At 36.3% G+C, this 24,815-nt stretch overlaps 3 protein-coding genes across 3 annotated transcripts; 1 reads left to right on the top strand and 2 right to left on the bottom strand.

Annotated features, from left to right (window-relative positions):
* Positions 1 to 227: 227 nt before the first annotated feature.
* On the top strand, positions 228 to 921 carry LOC143569285 (uncharacterized). Its single transcript, XM_077055244.1, has one exon. The coding sequence runs from the start codon at positions 253 to 255 to the stop codon at positions 919 to 921; it is 669 nt and encodes a 222-aa protein (XP_076911359.1). The 5' UTR covers positions 228 to 252.
* Positions 922 to 2,910: 1,989 nt separating this feature from the next.
* Positions 2,911 to 6,986, bottom strand: LOC143569284 (protein FLOWERING LOCUS D-like). The gene is made up of 4 exons (XM_077055242.1): positions 5,354 to 6,986; positions 3,705 to 4,469; positions 3,368 to 3,401; positions 2,911 to 3,286 (listed from the first exon to the last, which is right to left on the bottom strand). Exons 1-4 carry the CDS (start codon positions 6,984 to 6,986, stop codon positions 2,911 to 2,913), a joined length of 2,808 nt encoding a protein of 935 aa, XP_076911357.1.
* Positions 6,987 to 15,010: 8,024 nt separating this feature from the next.
* On the bottom strand, positions 15,011 to 23,473 carry LOC143569292 (kinesin-like protein KIN-UC). The gene is made up of 22 exons (XM_077055248.1): positions 23,296 to 23,473; positions 22,223 to 22,323; positions 22,003 to 22,125; positions 21,679 to 21,864; positions 21,351 to 21,572; positions 21,140 to 21,281; positions 20,905 to 21,054; positions 20,700 to 20,788; positions 19,855 to 20,067; positions 19,619 to 19,753; positions 19,400 to 19,534; positions 19,132 to 19,311; positions 18,872 to 19,051; positions 18,636 to 18,761; positions 17,232 to 17,360; positions 17,013 to 17,148; positions 16,832 to 16,924; positions 16,632 to 16,757; positions 16,413 to 16,538; positions 15,451 to 15,594; positions 15,233 to 15,358; positions 15,011 to 15,156 (listed from the first exon to the last, which is right to left on the bottom strand). Exons 1-22 carry the CDS (start codon positions 23,465 to 23,467, stop codon positions 15,011 to 15,013), a joined length of 3,180 nt encoding a protein of 1,059 aa, XP_076911363.1. The 5' UTR covers positions 23,468 to 23,473.
* Between the last annotated feature and the right edge of the window lie 1,342 nt (positions 23,474 to 24,815).

The following is a 24,815-nucleotide window of genomic DNA, read 5'->3' as shown; positions in this document are numbered from 1 at the left end:
AGCGAACATGGCCTCTGTTCATGCTCGCTCAGTTAGATAATCGAACGAAACTCCTTGTTTATGTTCATTCATTTATTAAACAAACTTCCCACCAAACAGTTCGTTGAACGTTCGGTTCGTTTACAGCCCCAGCCCACACATAGTTGCCAGTATGCATTAATTAATGATTGCTATTTGTTTCTATGATTAATTGGTTTGATTTGTTTTTTTTCTTGAACTAGTGATGATGAGGTACGATCTGCACTCAACAAGATGTATGAATATTCTCCAGTAGACGGATTTATAGACGTATCAGAAGGGTTGGGAAACATGATAAAATCATTAGCAAATGAGCCCTCGGTGGGACTATTTTATGTTCAACAACACACTCACAAGGCGGTTCCAAACCTTGTAAATCTCAAAAACAACATTGTTGCTAAATCCCATGAGATCAGTTTACACACAGAAGACTCAGAGGATTCAATCGCAATGTTGAGATCAATGAAAGAGTGCGGTTTCCCAATAGTTGATGATATGGTCAAAGACATTACAAAATCTTTAGCTATTATGTCATCAAAACAACCGAAAAAGGATTTGATTAGTAGCAAATCGGTTTCAGGGTCTCAAACGGGCTCGTGGGGTCCATCCGCTTGGAGGGGTGTTAACGATGCTGAAAAGTCAACTAACTATTTATCGTCTGTTTTCAAGTCAGCCAAAGAGAAGGCGACTAATCTTAAGTGGGCCCCGCAAGAATCTACAGAAGAAGAACAAGTGCCTATATCGAATGATGTTTTAACCGGGAATCAAGAAAAGGGTGTATTGGTTGATGATTTGATATTGGATTTGGCACGTGCTGAGAATTTTGATGAGTTTAAAGCTGATAAAGAAGCAAGATTTGAGGAATGGTTAAGTGGTAATGATACTCATTCCGGAAGTGATTAAGGTTTGTTTATTGTTGTAGACTTGTAGGATTTGATTGATTTTGATTAGTCAGTCTAAAGGTTGTAACTAAAGTTATTTGTTGTGATAAATAAACTATATAAAGTGTTTTTGGCTTTTGAGGTCAACTGTGAAGCTACTTGTATGTTGATCATTTATAACTCCACATGGTGGTGTTGTACAATGCCCAACTAAAAGATCTTTGGGTGAAAACATATTAAACAAGAAAATGCAGTAGCTTTGCATTCATGAAGGCTTCAAGGGAGTCTAAGTTAAAAGAAATCTAAGAGTTTTACTTGAAGTGATAAAAAAATGGTTTAGAAGAATACAATGGTCAAAAGTTTAGAAAAAGGTCAAAATTTTTATAGAATTTTGGTAGTTTATAATAAAAGGGCCATGAAGACAAAGGTATTATGAAACTCTAGTTAAGTACTAGTAGTATCATGTTAACAATATACATGCTTTAGTTTATAATTAAAACGGACACCCATCGATAAAGTGGTTTCATTCTATGACTTTAGTGGATAACTTGCTCACCGAACACTCGTCTAGTTATATTATGGTGTGTAGAATGATATTGTTCCCAATGGAGAGTCGAAATGAACATCGGTATAGATATAAGAGTACGCTTAAGATATCTGTTATATCGGTAAATTAATTTCAATTTTGGACCCATTTGGTCTTTTTCCTATACATACAACAAATTTTTCTGTTTGCGGTGTGTGCATATAATGCATGTATGCTTGAGCCCTTTGGTGGGCAAAAGTGAAATTGCACTAATTTTGACTTTATTTTACTAATTTCGTGTAAATAGCATTAAAAATGACGGAAGGTTAATCAGGCATCATGTGGTGGCGTTGATAGCCGAAAGACAAGGCTGCATGCACCAATCGGCTTGGGTGTCGATGGTTGAGTGTTATGTGCCTTACGTCCAAGGCTTGATGCAAAACCACTATTGAGCCGAGGGTCTTACTGGAAGCAACCTCTCTATTCCTATGGGGTAGAGGTAAAGCTGTCTACATCTTACCCTCCTCAGACCCTACCATAGCTTTGCTATTGGTGGGATTTACTGAGTACGATGATGATGATGATGATGATGATGAAATTTTCCATTTTTTCCCTTTTGATTTTATTAAAAGCTCTAAACTTGACCTAAATTTAAATCATAAGGTAGTGCTTAATATGCGAAAATGATAGGAAGATGAAATGATTTATTGTGAGGAAATAAAAAACGTAGTTTTTAGTTGCTCAATGGAATAAAATTAACAATTACACATGAAATTTTATTTTATCAAAACCATTTCTTCCTACCCCTTAATTTTTTTCATTTCGTTCCTTTTTTACCATACTTTCTCAGCACCACCACCACCACCCCCACCGACCGACGCCTCCTCTGTCATCACCACCACCACCTTACCACTAGTGCTACCATTGTCACCACCACCGCCACAACCACTGTACTACCTAACCACCTGACCGCCAACACCACCGTCACCAACGCCACTAACATTGTCGTTGCCGAAGCCACCAATACTGACGCCATAACATTTTTTTTTTGATAAAAAAAATGTATTTTGAGATTGAAGTATTTTTACGATTCCTTTCATTATTACATTTTTTTGGATACCAAACAATATAAAATAATACTCATTTTAGTCCCATAATTTAACTAAACAAAACAAAACAAATGAATATCCATTACCTCTAACCAAATATACCCTAAATCATTTTCCAAACTTTTAATACATAAATCTTTTAGTTATGTTGATTGCTGCCTAAAATCTTTTCCAGCCTGAACCATGAAGACGAGTCAATCGACAGCCCTAACACAGAGTAAACTAAAACCGAATCAAAAACCCTACGCGTACAGATAACATATGTAACGATGCTTATCGAGCCCATCAATATTATGACACATCTATAAGCAACAAAGCCATCATTCACTTTCGCTATTGCATTTCATCTAATACAGCATTTGAAGTAGGCAACATATCACCATCTTGTATATATATTATTATTATTATTATTATTATTATTTAGCGGATTAGAACAGCTAATATCCCCAATCACTCCAGAACCCACATTCAAATTTGGTGAGCCGTCGGTGTTGTTGACTACTAATCCAGAACCCATACTTACACTTGGAACCGAGTCATTGGCGCCAGTAACCTCTGGTTTGATTGGTGTACCGCCACCTGGAGTCCCGTTGGAGGCAACACTACTGCTACCAACTTGAACTTCCACATTTTGGTTTAACTGAGGGGTACTGGACCCATCATTACCCCCAACTGTCCCAACTGTTTTACCTGCCGGTTCTTTTTTAACAGGAGAAAACGAACTGTTGTTGCTCCGCAATATCTTAGCCTTTCTGAAAACAAAAACAATTTAAAAAATTATTAATACATGCAAATAAAAAGATAAGTAAAAGTTACAGATAGATAAAGCATACCTAATCAACTTTACTGATTTTGACTTCGCGGTTCCTTTTCCCAAAATAAATACAGCCAAAACAAAATGTTAGTCTCGAGTCTTACAAAAGTCAGAATTGGTCAAACGGGTCGAAAGTCACCCTATGTGCCTTTTAATGCATAAATCTCGTGAAACACTTCATTTTCTTAAAATAAAATTATTTTTATGTAATAATATATATGACAAGCTAGGTTTATATCCTTTTTTAACGCTTAAAAAAAGACGAATATTGGGTCAACCCGGTCCGTTTCAACCTGGCCCACCTACCTCTAGTGAAATATATAACTTGTATAACAAACAAACAAAAAAAAACCCACCAGATTTAACAGTTGATGAAGTTGACGCAGGCTTTCGTTTACTCCTCTCGGCCTTAATCGAAGAGATGACGTCATCAGCAGCGGGCCCCAATCCTTTCCTTCCAACTAATTTCACTCCAAGTTTTTCACAAAGAAAATTTAACCTCATTTCGTCACCTCCTTTAACTTCCCTCAATTCAAACACTTGTTCTCGAGACAACAACGTGTACACATGAAGTTCTTGTTGTTGATTAAAATGAGACTGAAGCTGTTGAAACAATAACTTATTAGCATGCTGTTGATCCGTTCTAGAACCTTCTACGTCCTTCTTCACAGGCCCACTAAACACAACCCGCAAAACCACCATTGAATTATCATCCAACGCGTTTTTCTTCGTGTAAATAACCGAGAAGCTTCCGAACTCCAAATCGGGTTCTCGAAACAAGTCAGCGAGAAGAGTGGCGCACGCATGTGCATTTTTTGATGGGTTTTTCTCGATTTTGGCCCGTGCGGCTCGATTGGTGGCGTAATGTGCGATGTTGGCGGCTTCTCGCAAGCCGCTAAGAAAAGCTCCGTGCATGGTGGCGGGGTACCGCCGTGTGGTGGCCTCACCTGCAAAGAAGAGTCTACCGTCTCCGACACTTTCGGCTAAAATGTCATAATCGTCCCCCGATGAACCAACTGCTACATTTGAGTATGAGCCTAGAGTGAATGGATCACTTCCCCATCGCGTGCACATGGTTTGTATTGGCTCGGGAACCTCAATCCCTTGCGGTTCATATATGCCTACGTATAAATTTGAAAAATGAAAATCAACATTCTTAATTCCAAACATTAGACACAATCACCACAAAAAATATAAAGCTAAGTATGTGGCATCACTATCAGAAAAAAGTTCCACATAATAATCATAAACATAATTATTACTAAATAATGTCTCAAAAATATAAGTTTCAGACAACTAAATGTTGAACGAGATACAAACTTCAAATTCTTGATGAACGAACATAAGGAAACTTAATGACTAAATAAACGAGCATTCTTAATGACTAAATTCTTATGATAAAAACTAAAAGGTAAAAGTTTTAAAATATTATAAACCTTAATGAACGAACATAAACAAACAAACCGAAACAAAGGAAAATAAAAGAACGTAAATGAATGAACATAAAGAAACACATTGCGGAACGTTCACAAACACGGCATCTGTTTATGTTCGGTCATTAATTAATTGAATGGAGTTCTTTGTTCATGTTAGTTCAATTACTAAGCGAACAAACCTCATTGAACTTTTAGTCGAACAGTTCACAAATGGTTTGCTGAGCGTTCGTTTTGTTTACAGCCCTAGTTCAATCAGGTCAAATGGTTGAACACTTGAACATGTTTAAAGTAGTACAAAGTAAGAAAAGTAAGAAAATAGCTTTTATAATCATATTTAGAAAACTAACTATTCATAAAGTTTTAAACAAATTTTCTTTCTGTCAATCAACCGGAACCAGCTTGTTTTGACCCGTTAAAAAATGACTCGCATTGACCTGCACCCGTTTTGTTACCCCTAAATTTCAGCATCTCAAAGACAAAAAATCCACAATTTTTTTCAAGAAAATTAAACTACTTACAACTGATCGTCTTAATAAACATATAACTTTACTATGAGTGTATGTGTGTACCTCGAAGAATTTGAAGAACGCGTGTAACGGCATCAGTGGGCGGCATTCTTTCAAAATTAAGAGCCGCTTCCCCCGCCACCAACGCCATAAGAACCGGACCACCGGCTACAGTTGCATAGCTATAAAACAAAAAGAACTCACCACGACGGCTCGGATCATCCGACAAATGCCCGAACATATCCAGATCAGTCCCCCAAAACAAATGAGGAAAAAGCATAGCCACTTTATTCAATAAACCAAACCCTAACCGTTTAATCCCATCAAGCTTCCTTTGAGGCAACTCGGGATTAAACTTAATCGACCCACTTTTCAAAACCCCTAACGGAACCGTGCATAACGCTACATCACCTTCAAATACCTGACCGCCATTAACCACCACCTGCACCCCATCACTACCGTAACGCACAGAGTTAACCGTTTTCTCGTATAGAATCGGAACGTTTTCGGCTAAAGCCTGAACCAATCGCCCGTTGCCACCTTGCAGAAAACAATGGTCCCCTCCCATATCATACGGGTCATCTTGATCCCAAAACGCTAACGAGAGCCTCGACAGTAACCCCGCGTTCGCATATTCAAGATTAGCAAGATGCCAGTTAAACAAACCCGTTTCTTCTTCATTTGCAGGCCCACCGTTAACCGGCCAAAACGTTTCCAACGCCACGCCAAGAGAAACATCTTGTGACACCTCACCCATCAACTGTCTTAACTGACTCGCCTTATCCAAAAGCTGGTTAAACGCAACCTCAACTTTCGCATCAACCCTCACGTCAACCACTTGACCATCCAACCGATAAAGCGGACACTTGTCACGTATCTTATGAAGCGGATACAACAGCTGACGAGCCAAAATCCCAAGCGGATTCCCATGCGTACCCGTCAAAATACTCCCACCCAAATCCGCAGCCGCAACCCGATTCCCACCTTCCATCTTTTTAGTATAAACCCGTCCCCCAGCCCGTTTCCTCCCTTCCAAAACCGTAACCTTATACCCAAACGACATCAACTGTCTCGCAGCCGCCAAACCCGAAAGCCCCGCCCCAATAATTATCACACTCAACTTCCCACTCCCACCACTTTCATTCACAATCCTATCCTTAATCATCGGGGCAACGCCGAAATTAATATACCCGTGTGAAACCAAATACTTATACGCCGAATCCAAAAGCTTTACACAATGTGCAGGCACAACATCAAGAAACATCTCCTTAGTAACCCAATTAAACACATTTTCCCTCCATTTAGTAATAATATGATTCCTAATTAATATATAATTCACCTGCTCAATCCCGCCGATAACCGAAACCACCCCTGCATCGATTTCTTCCTCGGTGAGCACGTCAGCTGGAAACCCAGCTGTCAATGCGATCAATGCTTCGGATATTGCTTCTTTGTTGATCACAATGATCTCATCGGACACGTCTGCTTGTGCCAATTGATTAGGGTTAGGGTTTGGGTGGGGTTGGAATTGGGTGAAATCGGAAGTGGGTCTGCCGCGACGTCGTTTTCTTGGGATGCCGAGCGAGAGTAAGTGGTTGAGGCTGTTAGGGTCGGAGTGTGGGAGGAGGATGGTGAATTGAAGTGGGTTGTGGATGTTTGGGAGGATTTGTTGGTGGGTTTCGTTTGGTGGGTTCATGGCTATGAGTTTGATTGAATTGAAGAAAGTATTTGGGTTTGATTAGGAAGAAAGGATTGCAGGTGCCATGGATGATGATGATGATGATGATGATGGTGGTGCCGGTGACCTGATAGAGTTCATAGTCATGGTTCTTTCTTTTTCTCTCAACTTATTATTTAGTATCAAAATAATAAAACAAAAAGCGGTGAAGTGACAAGGAGATACTTTCTAATTTTTGCGGCATTGGCTGATGATGGGAGACTAAGGGGGTGTTTGGTAGAGAGATTTGAGGGTGGAGAATTAGGTTTCTCTTGTTTGGGAGAATTAGGCGGAGAATTGGGCGGAGAATTGGGTGTAGGCAAAAAGTAGAGAAATCCAATTCTCTCCATTTGGAAGAGAAATGGAATTCTCTCTGCTTCTAAATCGCGTCTCTGCTCTACTCCGTTCGCGTATGATGATGATGATGCTCCGACCGGCGATGGTGATGATGATGCCGACGTCCGGCACGGCGGCCGACGCCGCAGCCACGTCCGTTCGCGTCTCTGAGCCAAAACGAAACCCTAAATCGCGAGGCGGTGTTGCGAGGCGGATGATGATGACGCTCTACTCCGTTCGCGGTGTTGCGACGCGTCTCTGAGCCACCATTTCTCCACCATGATGATGCCGAGGCGGAACCCTAATCACGTCTCTGCTCCCGTTTCTCCACCCATTTCTCTATTGTACCAAACAAAGGAAATGATTGTCAATTCTCCACCCATTTCTATTTCTCTCCAATTCCATTTCTCTCCCATTTCTATTTCCATTTCTTCCCATTCTTTTTCTCTGTACCAAACACCCCCTAAGTGAGTAGGTGGCGTTCACTAGTTGGATTGTTAAATTGAACGGGTTTTATCTCACAGCATTGTCATACCTTCGGGCGAGTGTTCATGGACGTTGGTCTTGGGTGAGGGTTTTCCCCGGATCGAAAAACGAGTGTGTCCTGATATGATGATTTTAGCCAGTAGCTCATTTGTAGGATTCATTGGTTGCTCAAAAAAGAAAGGGACGGAGAAGTAGCACTATGAGGACGTAGTGGGTGGTGGCCGACGTAAATGGCGGGAGCATCCCCTGCCACTAAAGCATCCTCAATGGTGCCATGTGGCATCGTTTGGATTTACAAACACATGTTACAAACCACTTCCTCTATTAAAGTGGTTTGTATTTCTTCCAATGGTTTGTGAACAACAATAATAAACACTTGGAAGAGAAATACTATTGGAACATGAAGAACTTTAATGGTGCCAAGACGAACTTTCTCTCGAACAAAGTGTATATCCAGTTCAATGTGTTTTGTTCGTTGATGTTGCATTGGATTATCGGTTAGATAAACAGCAGAGATGTTGTCACAATAAATAATGGATGCATGTCTAACTGGAATGTGAAGTTCGAGCATGAGGTTACGTATCCAGCTAAGTTCGGCGACGGTATTGGCCACGCCGCGATATTCAGCCTCGGCGCTATACCGAGATATAGTTGGTTGGCGTTTCGAATACCAAGAAATTAAATTGTCACCCATGTACACACAGTAGTCGGATGTTGATCGACGAGAATCGGGGCACCCGCCCCAATTAGCATTCGAATATGCCGTCAATTTAGTCGACGAGGAGGACGATATGAGGAGTCCCTGAGATATAGTGCTCTTGATGTATCTGAGTATCCGTTTGAGCATGTGAAAGTGTGGTTCGCGCGGGTCATGCATGAAAAGACAAACCTGCTGAACGGCGTACGAGATGTCTGGTATGGTAATGGTGTGTTGGTTTAAAATCTAAATGTCGCATGTTGAGTTGATTGTTTAAAACAAGAACGTGTGTGTTGCATTGGAGATGCCTTAGCCCACAATGATCGACCTAATAAAAATCGTTTACAAAGACTAGAGAATTAGAGATATGTAAAACAAGTGTTCTAGCCACCAATCTTCAATCTGCAAATAGGATCTCAATCATAACATATTTTAATAAAAAGGAGTCTACACTAGGGTAGCGTAGCGTTTGGTATGCATGAATGAGAGGCGTAATGAAATAGACCATTATTATGGAATGAAAAAAATGTGTTTGGTTGGTCAATGGAATGGAATCACCCGTTACCATGTCCTTTCCATTTCCCCTAAAACACCCCAAATTCATTCCATCCACCCCCTTGTTTTTTTTTCATTCCATCCCACTTTCACACTATGTCGCCTCCACCACCCTCCCACCACCATTACCCATTGCCCTCTCACCACCCACCAACACCGCCTCCACCGCCCGCCACCACCCACCACCGCCTCCGCCACCGGCCACCACCACCACCCTCCTCCGCCACCGTCACCACCACCACTCACCTCTGCCACCACCACCCACCACCCACTATTACCACCACCTGCCACCACCAACAATCACCCCTGGCTCCTGCCCATCGCCACCCGCCTCCCACCACCATTACTACTCGCCGCCCATCGCTACCGCCGCCGACCACCACCATCCGACCGCCACTCACTATCATTTTTATTTTATTCCATCTTTTCTAGATTATCAGAAAATAAATACTAATGATTTATTTCATTCCCGCATGGTAACCAAACATGTCAATGGAATGCTAATTATCCATTCCATTCCATCACCCATTCTATTACCCTATACCAAACAGACCCTAGTTGTTTCACGTCAATCCTGGAGTCTACGTGACATTCTCATTAATAAAAATCGTTTATGAACACTTTACACTTCACATATGAAGCATGCGTGCTACTCGTCAATATTGATCACTCACTATATATTAAATAAAGTTCTTTTTTTATACTTTCAAATCTTTAATGGAATAATTCAAGAAACAAGAAAGAGTATATCATATGTATGAAAACATATAGTAGAATTCGTATTTTAATATGTATATAAAAACATGGATCAACTTATAATAGGAAGTTTATTTTTCCTAAGAAAACTTTATAGCCATTTGATTGGATAGTCATTAACACTCGGCAGAGATATCACAGCTTATCTCCGGAGGTATCGGAGCTTTTAAACATGTAAAGAGGATGTTGTGGCAGTGGGCGATGGAGCGTTGGTGGTGTATGGACGTATGGTGACGGGGGAGAGCCGACGTGGCATGGATGTTAGTGACGGATTGATTTGGACACTGTGGTGGAGACAAAATACAGGCCTGTAAATAACTTCGGCGGGGAAGGGGGATATCAGTTGCTGAATTCTCTCCGGTTGCCGATCAGCAGCGATTTACGGTAGCCACGAAGATTAACGATGGTGGCAGTGGGCAGTTGATGGTGAAAATGGTGGTGATTGAGGAATACACCGTAAAGAGATGTAGGATTTTATATTTTTAAGATGCAGGGTTTATTTTTTGTTGGACCAAAATGCCTTTATTCTTATTTTTTTTACTTTGTCACGTCTTACTTTATTATTCCTTTTTAGTCTTTCTACACAAAGACAATTTCTTATTTGAACCTAACTCTATAAAACATACCAAAGGTTTTCGATAGGGAAGCATCACAACATTTTGTTGAAAATGACACAACTCTTCTAGAAAAAGTATGTCCGTTAGCGGTTAAAACGGTTGGTAGTTATTCTATTTAAATTGGTAGTGACTTTTGTCAGCATATTGATTGTAGACATTGTATAGATATCTGATCATAACTTAATGCTCTGATATATACTCATATAAAAAAATCACACTATTTCATCCTTATTTACATTTCCATAGTCTATAAGTACCTCGTGTTCTTGTAAAAACCATCCGCTATTTTCTATACTTCTATTATATTACAATTTTACATTTGCCTTTTACTTGGGTCAAACTAGCTTTTTTATCAAAGTTTGACTCGAAATGTTGCATTACCTGTACAACAAATAACAGTGTACTTTCTAAATATTTGATCTACACATCAACATACGAATTTTACAAGAGAGAGTAAATAATATCATTGCTGCACCACTAATTTAAAAGACTTATTCAATCATAATATCTTCTCTGCTAGATTCAACAGAGATTACTAACAGTTGCTTAACCCCTCCATCAGTCATGAAATCCTTAGTGTTTTGCTCTGAATATGAGTAGTAAAGTTACAATACATTAGATTTTATTTCAAAGATATTTCTTTTTTTATATGATATAATAAATCAAAAACTTGTACCATTTAGTAAATGACAAATAGCAAGCTCAATGTGGCGTCGGGTTTATATCGAGGCAGCATTTGAGTTTGCAAGCAAAACAAAAGTAAGAAATCCATTAAAATAGAACGACCTTTCTCGTGTCCTTTACAATTTAAAACCATCAAATGTTACTTTTAGTTTTACGGTATAATAATTCATGACAAAAAAAAATATTAAAAAAAAAAATTGAGTTAGTGCTCCAATTCGCATTTTTTATGTATTTAGTTTCAGTTTTTATTATTTTCTAGAACGACTAATATACTCTTAATTCACTTATATTAACCAATATGTATGTGTCTTGTAGGATTTGAACCATCCATATAGAGAAGATCCATTACTATTACAATGTTTCTTGTGAACTTTCATACAATATATGCATGCCACATGTGAGATAAATGGCTAACGTTTATGACTTGAAAAACCAAAGGGCTTTCTAGCCGTGGTATTATGGAATTGGTGAAATTCACTCTTAAAAAGTGACAAGGGTTCAACTCTAATTGTGAGCAAAAGTGAAAAGTGATGTTTATAGTTGTTATATTTAGAATTAAGAAAAAGTATAACATGAAATAAGGGTTCTATTCTAATTGTGAGCAAAAGTACGTGATGTTTATATTTGCAGTGATGTTTATATTTGCAGTTTAAAATTAAGAAAAAGCATAAAAAGAAAAGTATTTTTATCAACAAAAATATTACTTTTCTAATAATAAAAAATAGAAAATGTAAAATTTTTTATATTCTATATTATTTTGACAAGCAAGACATTTCTTATTTATAAAAGTAAATTCACGTTTTACCCCAACAGGAATATGCCACAGAATAATAACAAAGTTTTAAAAGTGTTTCAATTAGGTCACTCATACAACTTTTGCTCCTAGTAATATTTTTTAAAAGTTTTAAGAGTAAGGGAACCCATTTGGCGTATAAACCCCATATCAGTTGCCCATACAATTGATGTGGAACAAGTCTCATACCTTGCAACGGTTTCAATTAAGGGCCAACGTCCTCGTTGGTCACGACAAAACATCAATCTATCCCTAACCTTTTATTTCTGATAACTGTTTAATTGAGTTTACTGCTTTGTGGATATGTCACATTCCATTCTCAATTACATTTTCATAGCCTGTTGGCTATACCGCTATAAGTCATGTACTCATGTCCCAAACTTTTTAAAAGATAAAACCATCTGTTATTGTTTTCCATTCAATTTCTACATTGGCTCGAATATTAACCGGTCAGACTAATTTTTCTACCAAAGTTTGACTCAAAATGCTACATCACTTGTCACACCCCGACCATGATAGAAACGTCGGGGCGTAACCGATTGTTCATCGCACACGACACTATTAAGTGACAATATTTAATCAACTCATTTAAATTCATAAAAACACAAAGAGTCACATAACTTGTTCATACAATAACCGAATTCAAATCATAGTAAATAATATAATGTTCGTTTTGCTAATATCCTAATAGCCTCGATAACGTTTTTTCTTCAAGTACTCGAGTCAACATAAAGTCAAACCTGTAACATTGCAAAAATAGATTTTGTCAACACAAAGGTTGGTGAGTCATTTCATAGTTTTTGAATAATAGATATATAATATGAAATTCCACAACTAGTATACAAAACAATAAATAATAGCAACAACTTAGATAAATGAAATCGTTAATAAGAATACATTAACGACACCTTTCTATAAGGGGATGCCAAATATACTCAGATTTTGTAAGAAATCGTTAATAAGAATATATTAACGACACCTTTCTTTAAGGGGATGCCAGATATACTCGGATTTATGAATCAACCATCCAAAAGCGGTAAACACATTAGCACTCAAGCATATAAGCATATAATCACCAAATCGAGCATTTATTTAAGTAAAGTATACAATAAAGTTTGCGGTTTAAGACTCAAATATAAATCATTTGGATTTGAATAAGTTTGCAATGTCACCCCCAAAATATAAAAGAGTGAAAACGGGGGATGAAAGTACTCATATTCAAGTAATAAACTTGAAAGATTTGATGATTGGAGATTAACCGGAACGATGAGTTTAACGAACGAAGCCTAAAGGAGAAGAAGTCTTGTATTAGAAAAGTTGTCTTGGAAGTCTTTAAACGAAAATAAATGATAAGAAATGTAAACAATTTAAAGTTTAAGGTTTAAAATGTAAATATTTAAGAAATTATAATAATAGTCCTTTAAAAATGTAAGTTTGCTCGAAACCGGGTTAAAGTATCTAGCCCTTAATTTTACTCAACCTATGTTAAGTAATAAGGTGGGTAAAAATGCAAGAAAGCAAGTCCCTTTATAATATAGATACTAAAACGGGTTTTAACGAGTGTTCGGTTCGGGTCTTGGTGACTTGACCAAACCCAAAGTCAACTTTCCCAAAATAATAAATGTACGAGATAACTCAATAAATCTTAAAGAGACTTAACCAAGTATGTAGCTCTATTGTTTTAGAACTAACAACGTCCGTTAAGCGAGTGTTCGGTTTAATCGGTCCAAACTTTGTTATAAGATCAAGTTGGATTCAACATTCCGAGTACTTTGTGAAAAATAATTAAAATCAGTTTATAAAGTATTTTTAAAGAAATATAAAGCTTTAATGGTTAATAATACACTTGTGTGTCTTAAGCGAGTAAACTTGGTTTAGTTCGGTTTGGTTCGGTTTTTATCTTGGAATAAGGCCAAGAATGGTTACCACATGTCCAAACATCATAGAACTTGTAAAATAATTTATAAATAATAATACCAAAGTTTTACATACAAAAAGTCAACAACAAAGTCTTTAAACGAAAGTTCGGTTTCCGGTTCGGATCTTGTTTCGGGATAAGACCGAGGTTAGATTCTACAAACCCATAATCATGGAACTAATTAAAATGATTTTAGAAACTCAAATCTTACATGAAACATGTTTATACAACTATTTAAACAAACTAGTAAACAAGAGTTCGGCTTCCGGTTTGGAGCTATTTACGGAATAACCGAGGCTAGTCTCTACAAACCCATAACCATGGAACTCAAAATGTAAAATAGAACTAAGATGAGCAGAAGTTAAACAAGTATAACAAGTTTGATAGTTAGATGCGGAAAATATATATAATCAAGGACTACTACGAGTCCTCCATGTAGCTTTGTCTTATGGGCCGGACACTTAACCGACCGAGACCGGAGAAATACCCACCGAAGGTACAAAGGGTGCTATTATATATATGTTGTATAACAATCTTCAAGTATAAATAAGTGTTAACAAGTTGATTATAATGTAAGACTATGGTCAGTTTGACTTTGGAAAGTCAAACTGCCAAAAAAATATGAAGAACACCTTTGAATGCTTGAGAATTGGAAGAGAAAGAGATGAATGAGCAAGGATTAATGAAGGGGATAGGGGTGTATATATAGGGTGGGTTGAAAGGGTCAAGCATGGGGTGTGATATCAAGGTTTGCATGCAAGAGGGGTCAAGACAAATCACAAAACAACAAAAAAAAAAAAAAAAAAACAAAAATGGGGCTGCTGCTGGTCAGCACGTCGGTTCGCGTCCGGAAGTTCGTTTTTGATGTATCTTGAGCGTTTTAAGTCCGTTTTCGAATCCGTAAAAGGGGTTTTTCAAATTAGACAAGCGGGAATGTTTTAGTAACATAAAATCCAATATTTCATATATTTGAAATGTTCGGGATATAAATCGGGTCGGTTTACAACATAAAAACAAATACAAAATAAATACCATTTGACCCGAAATCGAGGGATGTCACATCACTTGTATAACAAATAAGGCTATACTTTATAAAGATTTGATCTATACATCATATTACGGATTATACATGATAAGAGTTGATAACATCATCATTACTAATTATTGCTGCAAAACTGCTTTAAAAGACTTATTCAATCTCAATATCTTCTTCGCCAAGTCACGAATATCTTCTCTGCTAGATTCAACCGATATTTTTGAAAGTTGGTTAACTCCTCCACTAGTCATGAAATCCTTAGTGTTCTCCTCTGAATATCAGTAGCAAAGTTACAACACATTAGACTTCTAATAAAAGAGAAAATATATAAAATAAAAAACGTATACCGTTTTGTGCTAAATGACAGAGAGCAAGTTCAATGTGGCGTCGGGTTGATACTGAAGCAGTATTCGAGTTTGCAAGCAACCACGAAAGCACACCGTCCATTAGAAGAGAACGGCCTTTCTTGTGTCCTTCACGGTTTAAAACCATCAAAGATTACTTTTAGTTTACTGTATAATAATTTATGATAAAAAGTAAAGGAAATAAAAAAATTATTAAAAACCTTGAGTTATTGCTCGGGATTCACATTTAGCGAAATTTGCAATTCCCCTGGCAACCTGAGCGATGACATCATTATTCCCGGATCTAACCATGCCCAAAAGTGCTTTAATGCCTCCTTGTTCAATCAGCAGCAAATGCAACTTCTCTGATATTGTAAATATTAAAAAAATATTTTTATTAGTATTAAATATTAAGAGGCGGCGGGTCGCCGATTTGGGATGTAATTTATCTCAAATGAGCTAAAAGGGAAGCGGGTCAAACTGGTTGAACGGGCTGAAAGACGACGAAAGTCTGTTTGAATATGTAACATCTAAGATTGTTTTATTCGAAGATTAAGATTACATTGTTTCTAATCATAACTAAAGCGTTAGTTATTTATGAAAAATGAACAAAAACCTGGCCCGGCCCATTTTGATCTTGTACTAAATGATGACCCCTTTCAACCTAGTTTGAACTAGGGGTGTGCATGAAACCGAAATAACCAACTTACCGACATAACCGAACCTAACCCAAAACCGATGGTTTTTTTTTAAATCAAAACTTCGGTTTTGCATGTACCCAAAACACACACACACACGAGCCAAACCAACTTTTATAACCAAACTGAACCTGTAAAAGCTGACTTTTTGTTACTGAATTTATATTATAAGTTTAATTTTTTAAAATTGTAAAGTAATTTATAAAAAAAATGATGAACGCTGTAGCCCAAAATTTTAGCCTCAAATGTGTAATAATCAATTAATAATTAATTAACAAAAAAAATTAGATGCAAAGTTTCATGCCCACATTCATTATTTTGGATCATTTTTCCTTTGCCCAAACTGCAAAAGCAAAACCAAACCAAGCCCATTGTGAAAACCGAAAAAACCAAATTTTTGGTTTTTGGTTTGGTTTGAGCCCAAAACTGACCCACTTCAATGCAGTTTGACCTGTCACCCGACTCGGTTTCCCTAAAAAGCTTACCATTTCCACATAAATTTGCAATGGCTCCGGCCACCATTCTGAGAGTTTGTGGATCATCCGTTTTTGAAGCTGTGTGTGCTAGTAAAGCAGCACCTCCTTTGCCCATAATCAAGGCTTGATTCGGTTCTACCACAAAAATATAATTTCAATTATAAACTAATCACCATGTAACATGCATATATCAACTATGATTTGTCAACATTCTGCAAAATATAATACCATTCATTGCAAGATTTGCAATGGCTCCAGAAGCAACTCTAAGTAGTGTTGTGTTTTGAGAAGTTCTCAGTAATATGAGCAATGCATCTAGACCACCTTCTTGCACAATCTTTTCTTGATTAATATCTGTAAAATTACATATATATTTAAAACAGGATTTCATAAATAAAAATCATCTATGTTCTAAAGTATAAATGTACCTTCAGCCGCAAGGTTTGCCACTACTTTCACAGCATGTGTTTGAACATCTAAATCACTAGACTGCAATAGTGTCAATATCTTTTGTAATCCAACTGTAGATATTAAACAAATTTAAACTTTAATCTAGTTATATGGTTTATAAATCATTATATCCTAAACCAATCTTTATAAAAAACTTGCCTTCTTCACATATTTTAGCTATAGTGGTTCTTTGAAAAGTGTTCGCCTCCCTTGATTTATTTGAATTATGTAGTCCCAATGGGGCGCCTGTTTTTGATCCTCGTGCAATGTTTTCTTTCATGGATGGTCTCTTATCCTATAAAATCTTACAACATGAAATTTCCAAAATATTCGATGTAAAAATAATATTAATTATGGAAACCGCATTGTGTACAGTACCTCAAATTCGTCCTCACTTTCGGGTACTGCGTTTTTAATACTAATTAACTCTTTTTCAACTGACTTTCTTCGCTTTTCTTCAAGTGAAAGGGTTTCTCTTACAGATTGAAGTTCATCACTTAGTCTAGTCTGTGTTACATTCATTATATAAACGTTAATGGTGTCGTGAGTAAACTATGGCCAACAGCTCAACATTAGTACAGATGGCAAGATGGCCGGGTCGGGTAACAAGTAAAAATGAGCAATAGTTTAGTAAAGGTCGAACTGGTCCGGGCACCTAGGGGTGCTAAACTTGCCATGCCGGGCCCAACCCGACATTAACCCAAAAGTTATGTAAGACATTTAAAGTTTAAACCCGAACATGACACAAGTTTTCACACGCTGATACGCACACGATAGGTTTAACGTGAATTTTTTTTTATTATTATCTTAACACGTATTAAACAACAATTTTACAAAAAAAAAGAGGTACAAATGTATATGAAAATTGCATTTTAGAAATAAAATCTTATGTTAATTACTTAATTCTCTTTTGTTATTCAATATCTGTCGTAATATACCCAACCAATTTAATTTACGACCTAAAATACATTTTAAAAAGGAAAATTGGAAATAAATAATCCCACCTTTTGTGTATTGGCCGATAATAATCCCACCTTTAAAAATCACTAGCAATGGTCCCACCTTTTAACTATTTTTGTCTCACTGGTCCTCCGTTAAAAAATACTTAACGTCGTTATGTTTTTTCCCTAGTTTCAAACCGATGTTTTAGGGCTTTTGATCAGAAGAACGATACGAGTCAACCAATGTAAAACTTATCTCGAAATGGTGATCCAAACGACGAAACAATGTTTCAATTCGGGTGCTTGAATTTCCAATTAACAAAAATCAAGCCATTTGAATCACCGTTTCAAAATAAGTTTTACATCTGTCGACTCATATCGTTTTTCCGATCAAAAGCCCTAAAACATCGGTTTGAAACTAGGGAAAAAGCATAACGAAGTTAAGTATTTTTTAACGGAGGACCAGTGAGATAAAAATAGTTAAAAGGTGGGACCATTGCTAGTGAATTTTAAAGGTGGGATTATTATCGGCCAATACACAAAAGGTGGGATTATTTATTTCCAATTTTCCTTTTAAAAAATATATAATATAAATGGGCAAAACAGGTCACGAACCTGCCAGGTTGACACGAACACGATCTGTTTAGCAAAACGGGTTCGCGGGTTCGGCTCGAACCCGTTTATACTAAACCCAAACCTGCATATTCCTTATTATGTTCATGTCAATTCAGAAATTCACACCTCTAGGTTGAGCCTAGGACACTTTTTAATCTTCTTTTGATCTTTTTGTATATAAACATTGTGTTAATCATATTTAAGATAATCATCACATTCAAGTTACCTTCTCAGATGATAATTTATTATGTTCTGTTTTCACTGACTGAAGTTCATCTAGAGTTGTTTCATGCAGCCGAGTCATTTCTTTTAGTTTCATTTTCAGATCATCAATCTCCTTTTTTCCTTCAATCTGTAAGCAGATGAAATTTAATGACAGTAACATAATTTATTTTTTCTTAATGGAAATATGAAGGATTGAAGGTGGTAACTGTTAGTTACTTATGTGCACCCACAACTTACTTGCAATGAAATTTTATGATCGGTTGAAGCCTGTTTAAGTAAAATCACCTCTTCTTCTAAACCAGAACACCTGGCATGCTCATCCGCCAGTTTTCTAACCAGCTCACTATTTTTCTGCTCATGCATCTGTGTGGTTTCTGCAAGGGCCTTCTGGTATGTAGCGCGCTCAATTTGATATTGCTATTAAAAGATAAAAACAAAGTTATGATAAAAGCACATTGAAATAAGTTCTTTTACAATGAATGAAATGAATTACAAACCTCCATTGACTTTTGATGTTGACTCAGTAGACTTTCCATTGAAGTTAACTGTTTTTCTACACTGTTTGAGTGTTCTCGTTCATCTTCTAGTTGTGACATTAACTCTGTTATTTTCTTCTCATACATTTGTGTTGTGTCTGCAAGTACTTTCTTGTATGTTGATGTTTCAACCTCGTATTGCTACAAGCATCCAAGAGAATAGTATGAGTAATTTTGATTTTATTATAATAATATTATTATAGAGAGAATGAATTGTTATTTCAAAGACCTTGTTATGTTCAAGACCGAGTTCCAAACGTGCAATCTCATCATGCAGTAAATTGTTTTGATTCTTCTGATATTCTAATTCTTCCAACACATCTTTGATATCTGATTCCAATTTGGACTTTTCCTTTTCTAGTGACTGCAAGTCAAAGTTAGGTCAAAATTGATATTTCTTATAGAAGGAAAGTCAAACTTGCAGGTTTGCAGCTCATATTTTGATTACCTTACAATACTTTGAGCTTGTTTCTAGACGTTCAACTTCTTTGCAAACAAGATCATTATGATCTTTCTGGGAATTCAACTCATTGATAATATCTTTCAGTCTTAACTCCAACTGCGATTTATCCATCTCTAGCAACTGAGTCAAAGTGTGAAACAAACATAAATGTCAAATATGTCAAAAGTCAACTTTAGTGGAATAATATTAAGGATAAACCAGAAAGAGAGAAAGAAAGGTACCTCACACCTTGCAATTAAGGACCTTTTTGTTTCCTCAAAGCTATGTTGGCATTCTTTGAGATTATTTTCTAATCTGAATATGTTATCTTCTTTTGATTTTTGTTGCCTATCTACCTCCTTTGTGAGTACATCAATTTGATTCTCAAGTTGACGACACAAGCTCTCGTAATCAAATTCTTCTTTCAGTTTTACATAATTTACCACTTTCATGGCCTGCCCAAGCAGTAAGTATTAAGAATAAAGTTAGCTGCATAAATGGTCCCTGCGTACAAAAAATACAGGTTTGGGTCGAACTTTGAAAAGTAACAAGTGCGGTAACTGTGGTTTTTCAGTTTGTAACATGTTTGGCGTCTAAAACTAACTTTTTTTTATCTAGCACTACTCTTATTTTAAATTTACTTTATGGGCGGAATTTTATTTTTAAATCTAATTTATTTTCCTTTTTCTGTATAACTGACTCTTAGCTACAAAGGCGAAACTGCCATTTTTTGAATTTGAACACTTCAACTTGTGTGTATGTGAGAGTAGGGTTGTGGGTCAACATTTTTGGGTTAAAACGGGCTATGGGCGGGTGTAAACACTATTTTGTCCACTATATAATATTTATACATAATAAATATGCTAAGTATAGTTCCAAAAAAATATTATCACAATAATAATCTACATATTTGAATAGAACTTTAAGAGGTTGTATAAATTAAAATTAGACTTTGGCTGGCTTTCAACACGGTTGACCAGTTTACTTCATTTGTTAGTTGACACGTTCCTTTATAACCTAATTTAAACAGCTTGATGAAAACATAATACAAATTGACCAGCTAATAAGTAAATATAATACAACTTACACGTTGCCCAAACATTATGGTGCTTGCGGTTTCTGTATGATGTCGAGAAGACGGGCCAATTGTAACTATCAAAGAGGTCCTTGCAGAGCCTGTTCGGTTTAAAGGATTCAGTAGCAAAAGGTAAATACACAATTAAAAAAACATATATGCAATACCTATTTAAACAAATATTTGAGTAAGTAAAAGCAAAATATGACCTAATTACCTCCAAACGAGTCACGAAGCAATCTTGTTAGCTTAGAATCTCTTGTAGGTATATGAGGGCTATTTTCAGCCAATGCATTTATACATTTACCAAGGGAAGTAAGAGAGAGATTGATAAATTTTGTTTCTTCAACCAAGTGACCTTCACTTCCTGCAAAGTGTGTAACCATACTAAATAATCATTTGATTATGTATTGTTTCATGTTAATATTCAGCATTACAATGATGCAACATACCAGATTTATCTAGACGCTCAGAACCTGCAAGATCGACTATAAGTAGTTTGCTTTTTCGAACGGTTGGTATCACATGGCCACCAACTAACAACCTTGCTGTGTCGTTTTCTTCTTTATCATTAACAGATCTTCTAAGAGATACCTGTTGAATATAAACAAAATGAATATATATGTGTTAAGCATTGGTTACAAGTTTGTTATTAATGCGTACCATAAGAATGGCATGGCTACGAGATGATTCGGTGTTCATTTTTGTGTTTGCTGCATGGCGATTTGCTTCTCCAATCTGCAGTACATTCAAAACGTGGTCAATATTTTGAATGTTGATCACTGCTGCACCAGGTACCGACACTTCCCCGTTCTTTGGATCCTCAACTATTGGAATGTTTACTTTTTCTGGTGCAAGCAAGTCTTGAACAGATTCCATGTAAATCTGTTACAACAATCGAGTGCGCATCAATTCTTTGAAAAAACTTTTGCAGTTACTTATTAATGAATTAACATGTGAGTAAAGCAAAATGATTAGATCTCAATAATACCTGCAGATAGGAGATTTCAATACTATCAGAAGCTGAAGATGCACCTGAAATGATTTCCTCCAAAGCCCTAACCATAATTCCTCTCTCGGATGCATCATCTTTGCCCAACTTTCCAAGGGTATAAGTTTTTCCAGTTCCTGTTTGACCATATGCCATAATTGTTCCGTTATACCCATTTAACACGCCCTGTATAGATCAAATCAAGAACTTTAATGAGTAATCATCCAATTCCTTGATATCCTAAGTCATAACTTTATTTAAAAACATCGCAAACAGTATCACTCATGATGCCTATGCAGTATTAAAAGTATTGTTACAAGATACCTCAACTACAGGTTTTGCTACTGCCTCATAGACTCGTTTTTGAGAAGCGGATTCTGTAAATACTTCATCAAATCTGTAAGACTCGGAACTCCAATTGTTTTTCTTCAGTTTCAGCTTCTTAAGCTGCAGATAAAAGATTTCAATTATGTGAGATGGTAAAAACAATTCAGATTAGCATGTGAGTTATATTCTATTTTTTTAACTTATATATTGCGCTCACCTCGGGTTGAGGTTCTACACAATCAAAAAAATCTGCATCTGATAATATCTCCTCTGTGTTTTTTGGTCTCAGTCTAATAGCAACTCTAACTCTTCCAGTTTCTGTAGCAAAATCAAATTCATGACCCTCACATATTATTATCTACAAACCACAAATTATACGCGTATGCTCATAACTCAATACATCAGCCACTCTAAAATGAAGTTTTTCCCTATTAGACTACTATTTATGTTCAATTAGAGAAGATAAGTATAACTTTTAAGCTAAATCTGGTAGAAATGCTCTCCAATTTTCTTTTAATTTGGCATGTACACTTGGAAATGTAATATAAAGGCATATGAGTTCACTATTTGTAACATTAATTAAGTGAAAATGAAAAGGAAACTATTTATCATATTTGAAGCTAATAGCAAGTTAAGTTAACCTAAAAAGTCAAACTGCATCCCTCTTTTCAGGAAAAGTGGAAAATCACTAATTAAGTAATCATTAGCTTCAATTCTCCATAGAACATTAATCCAACTTAGTTAACCTTTACTTTTCAATTAGCATTTATCTGTTATAAGTTCTAATTAATCACAAATGCAGAACAATGTCTACTCCTTCAAATGTGCAGCAAACAGGTAATAATTTATTAAACATTATATTATACATATACATTAATCAAAAGTCTGACCTAACACAAATTCATCAACCTAAACAAACTATAGCAACTAATACATTTTATAAACACGAATACCTAAATAACTGATGACACAATTAGAGGTGAATTATGAGTACTAATAACCAGAAACTACGTACAGGCGTCATCGTCGTTCTGACGAGTGTGCGAACGAGAATTAGGCGTAACAGAGCGTCTAGACGGCGGTGTTTTGGAGCAAATAGGTATTAATTATACATGTACACTAATCAAAAGTTTGATCTAATACAAATTCATAAACCTAAACATCTAATACATTCATAAACACGAATAACTAACTAACTAACTAACTAACTAACTAACTAATCTCACAATTAGAGGCTAATTAATTCAAGCGCGAATGAATATTAACAAACAGGATGTACGGCGTACGTACCGGCGTCATCATCGTTGTGGCGAGTGTACGAACGAGAATTAGGCGTAACAGAGCGTCTAGACGACGGCGTTTTGGAGCGTACGGACACGGCAGTAGTTCTAGAAGAAGCAGGCGGAGTAGCATGCTTGCTGTTGCTAGCAGCATTGTTCGGCATTTTGGCAACGGAAGCCATTAGTTCTTCAGAAACCTAGAGAGAGAAAGTTAATATATATATATATAGATACATGCATAGATGTTAGTTATAGAGAGAATAGAGTAGAGGCCGGCACGATGATAACAGTGTGCATACGCATAAACAACAAATTAAAATTAAGAGAGAGAGAGAGTACGTTGAAAGTCCTCCGGCCGGCGGTGTGTGTGTGTGTGGGTCCATTTGTCGCTGTATTATTGATGGAAGATAATTCTGAGTCTGACCTGACATGATCAGTACAACCTCCAAGCAAGCTATCTATCTATATATCAACTTCACATGTTGAAACTACATTATTTACACTTTTACAGAGAATAATAATATTGAATTGCAGTTAATTTTTTTTGTATTTCATTTTGTTTTTAATGGATATTAAAAATTGAGTCAACTTGTTTACGTTTTTAGAGAAAGAGAGTAAACTAAGGCTGTGCAAATTGTTCGTCGGTTACTCGAAAGATGCTCGTTTGAGTTTGGCTTAGTTTGGTTTTAAAACAAACTAAGTACAAGCAAAGCCTCGCTCGGTTTGGCTCGGATCGTTTTGCTTAAATTATTTTTTGTTTGTTAGTTTTATATATGAATTTTATGTATTTATATATATTGGGGCATTTACATATATCTCCTTCCTAACTTCTCCTATTACATATTTTCCCAATACTAAACTTTAAATTACTTATTTCCCCTCCATAAACCACATATAGGGTTAGGTTCAAATAAAAAGTTTGATTTTCCTAAAAAGGCTAGGAAGGAGTGTATTTTAGTCTTAACACTCTAGTATCAAAACTCACTTACTTTAATCTCAAAACTCACTTAAATTAATTTCAAAAACCCACTTACATAAAGCCTATTTACATATTCACCCATCTCCTACAACCACCACCACTCCACCGCCCACCGCCACAACAATCGTCACCCACCGCCACCACCTCGCCGGAAAAGTCTATGGAAATTTCGTCGGTAAATTTCACCGGAAAAGTCGTCTGAAAGTCACCGGAAAACAATCTTCAAGAAATTTCGCCGGAAAAATCGACGAAAAATTCACCGAAAAGTCGCCGAAAAAAAGTCATCGGAAAACGGACGCCGAAAAAAACACAATGGAAAACACTATGAAAAACATAACTTAAAAAACACAATGGAAAAAAACACTATAAAAAAACACAATGATAAAAACACAATTGTATGGCACAATATAAAAAACACAATGGAAAAAACACTATGAGAAAAAAAACATAATGATAAATACAATTGTATAACACAATTTTGTAAAACACAATTTTGGTAAAAACACAATACGTAAAAAATCCACTAATTTTTTTTTTAATTTTTATATAAC

This window comes from Bidens hawaiensis, unplaced genomic scaffold, assembly GCF_021521415.1.
Source record: "Bidens hawaiensis isolate Kalapana, Puna unplaced genomic scaffold, B.hawaiensis_p1.1 tig00024444_1, whole genome shotgun sequence".
NCBI lineage: Eukaryota > Viridiplantae > Streptophyta > Magnoliopsida > Asterales > Asteraceae > Bidens > Bidens hawaiensis.
This window is presented reverse-complemented; position numbering and strand designations above follow the sequence as displayed.

Excerpts from the sequence above, each read along its gene's own strand:
- LOC143569285 (XM_077055244.1), top strand. The coding sequence starts at position 253 with ATGTATGAATATTCTCCAGTAGACGGATTTATAGACGTATCAGAAGGG.
- LOC143569284 (XM_077055242.1), bottom strand. The coding sequence starts at position 6,986 with ATGAACCCACCAAACGAAACCCACCAACAAATCCTCCCAAACATCCAC. Across the intron at positions 4,470-5,353 it reads CGTTCTTCAAATTCTTCGAG|GCATATATGAACCGCAAGGG; the intron begins GTACACACATAC and ends ATTTATACGTAG. Across the intron at positions 3,287-3,367 it reads AAATCAGTAAAGTTGATTAG|AAAGGCTAAGATATTGCGGA; the intron begins GTATGCTTTATC and ends TTTTGTTTTCAG.
- LOC143569292 (XM_077055248.1), bottom strand. The coding sequence starts at position 23,467 with ATGGCTTCCGTTGCCAAAATGCCGAACAATGCTGCTAGCAACAGCAAG. Across the intron at positions 17,361-18,635 it reads ATAAATTATCATCTGAGAAG|ACTAGACTAAGTGATGAACT; the intron begins GTAACTTGAATG and ends AATGTAACACAG. Across the intron at positions 15,595-16,412 it reads TGCAAATTTATGTGGAAATG|AGAAGTTGCATTTGCTGCTG; the intron begins GTAAGCTTTTTA and ends TTACAATATCAG.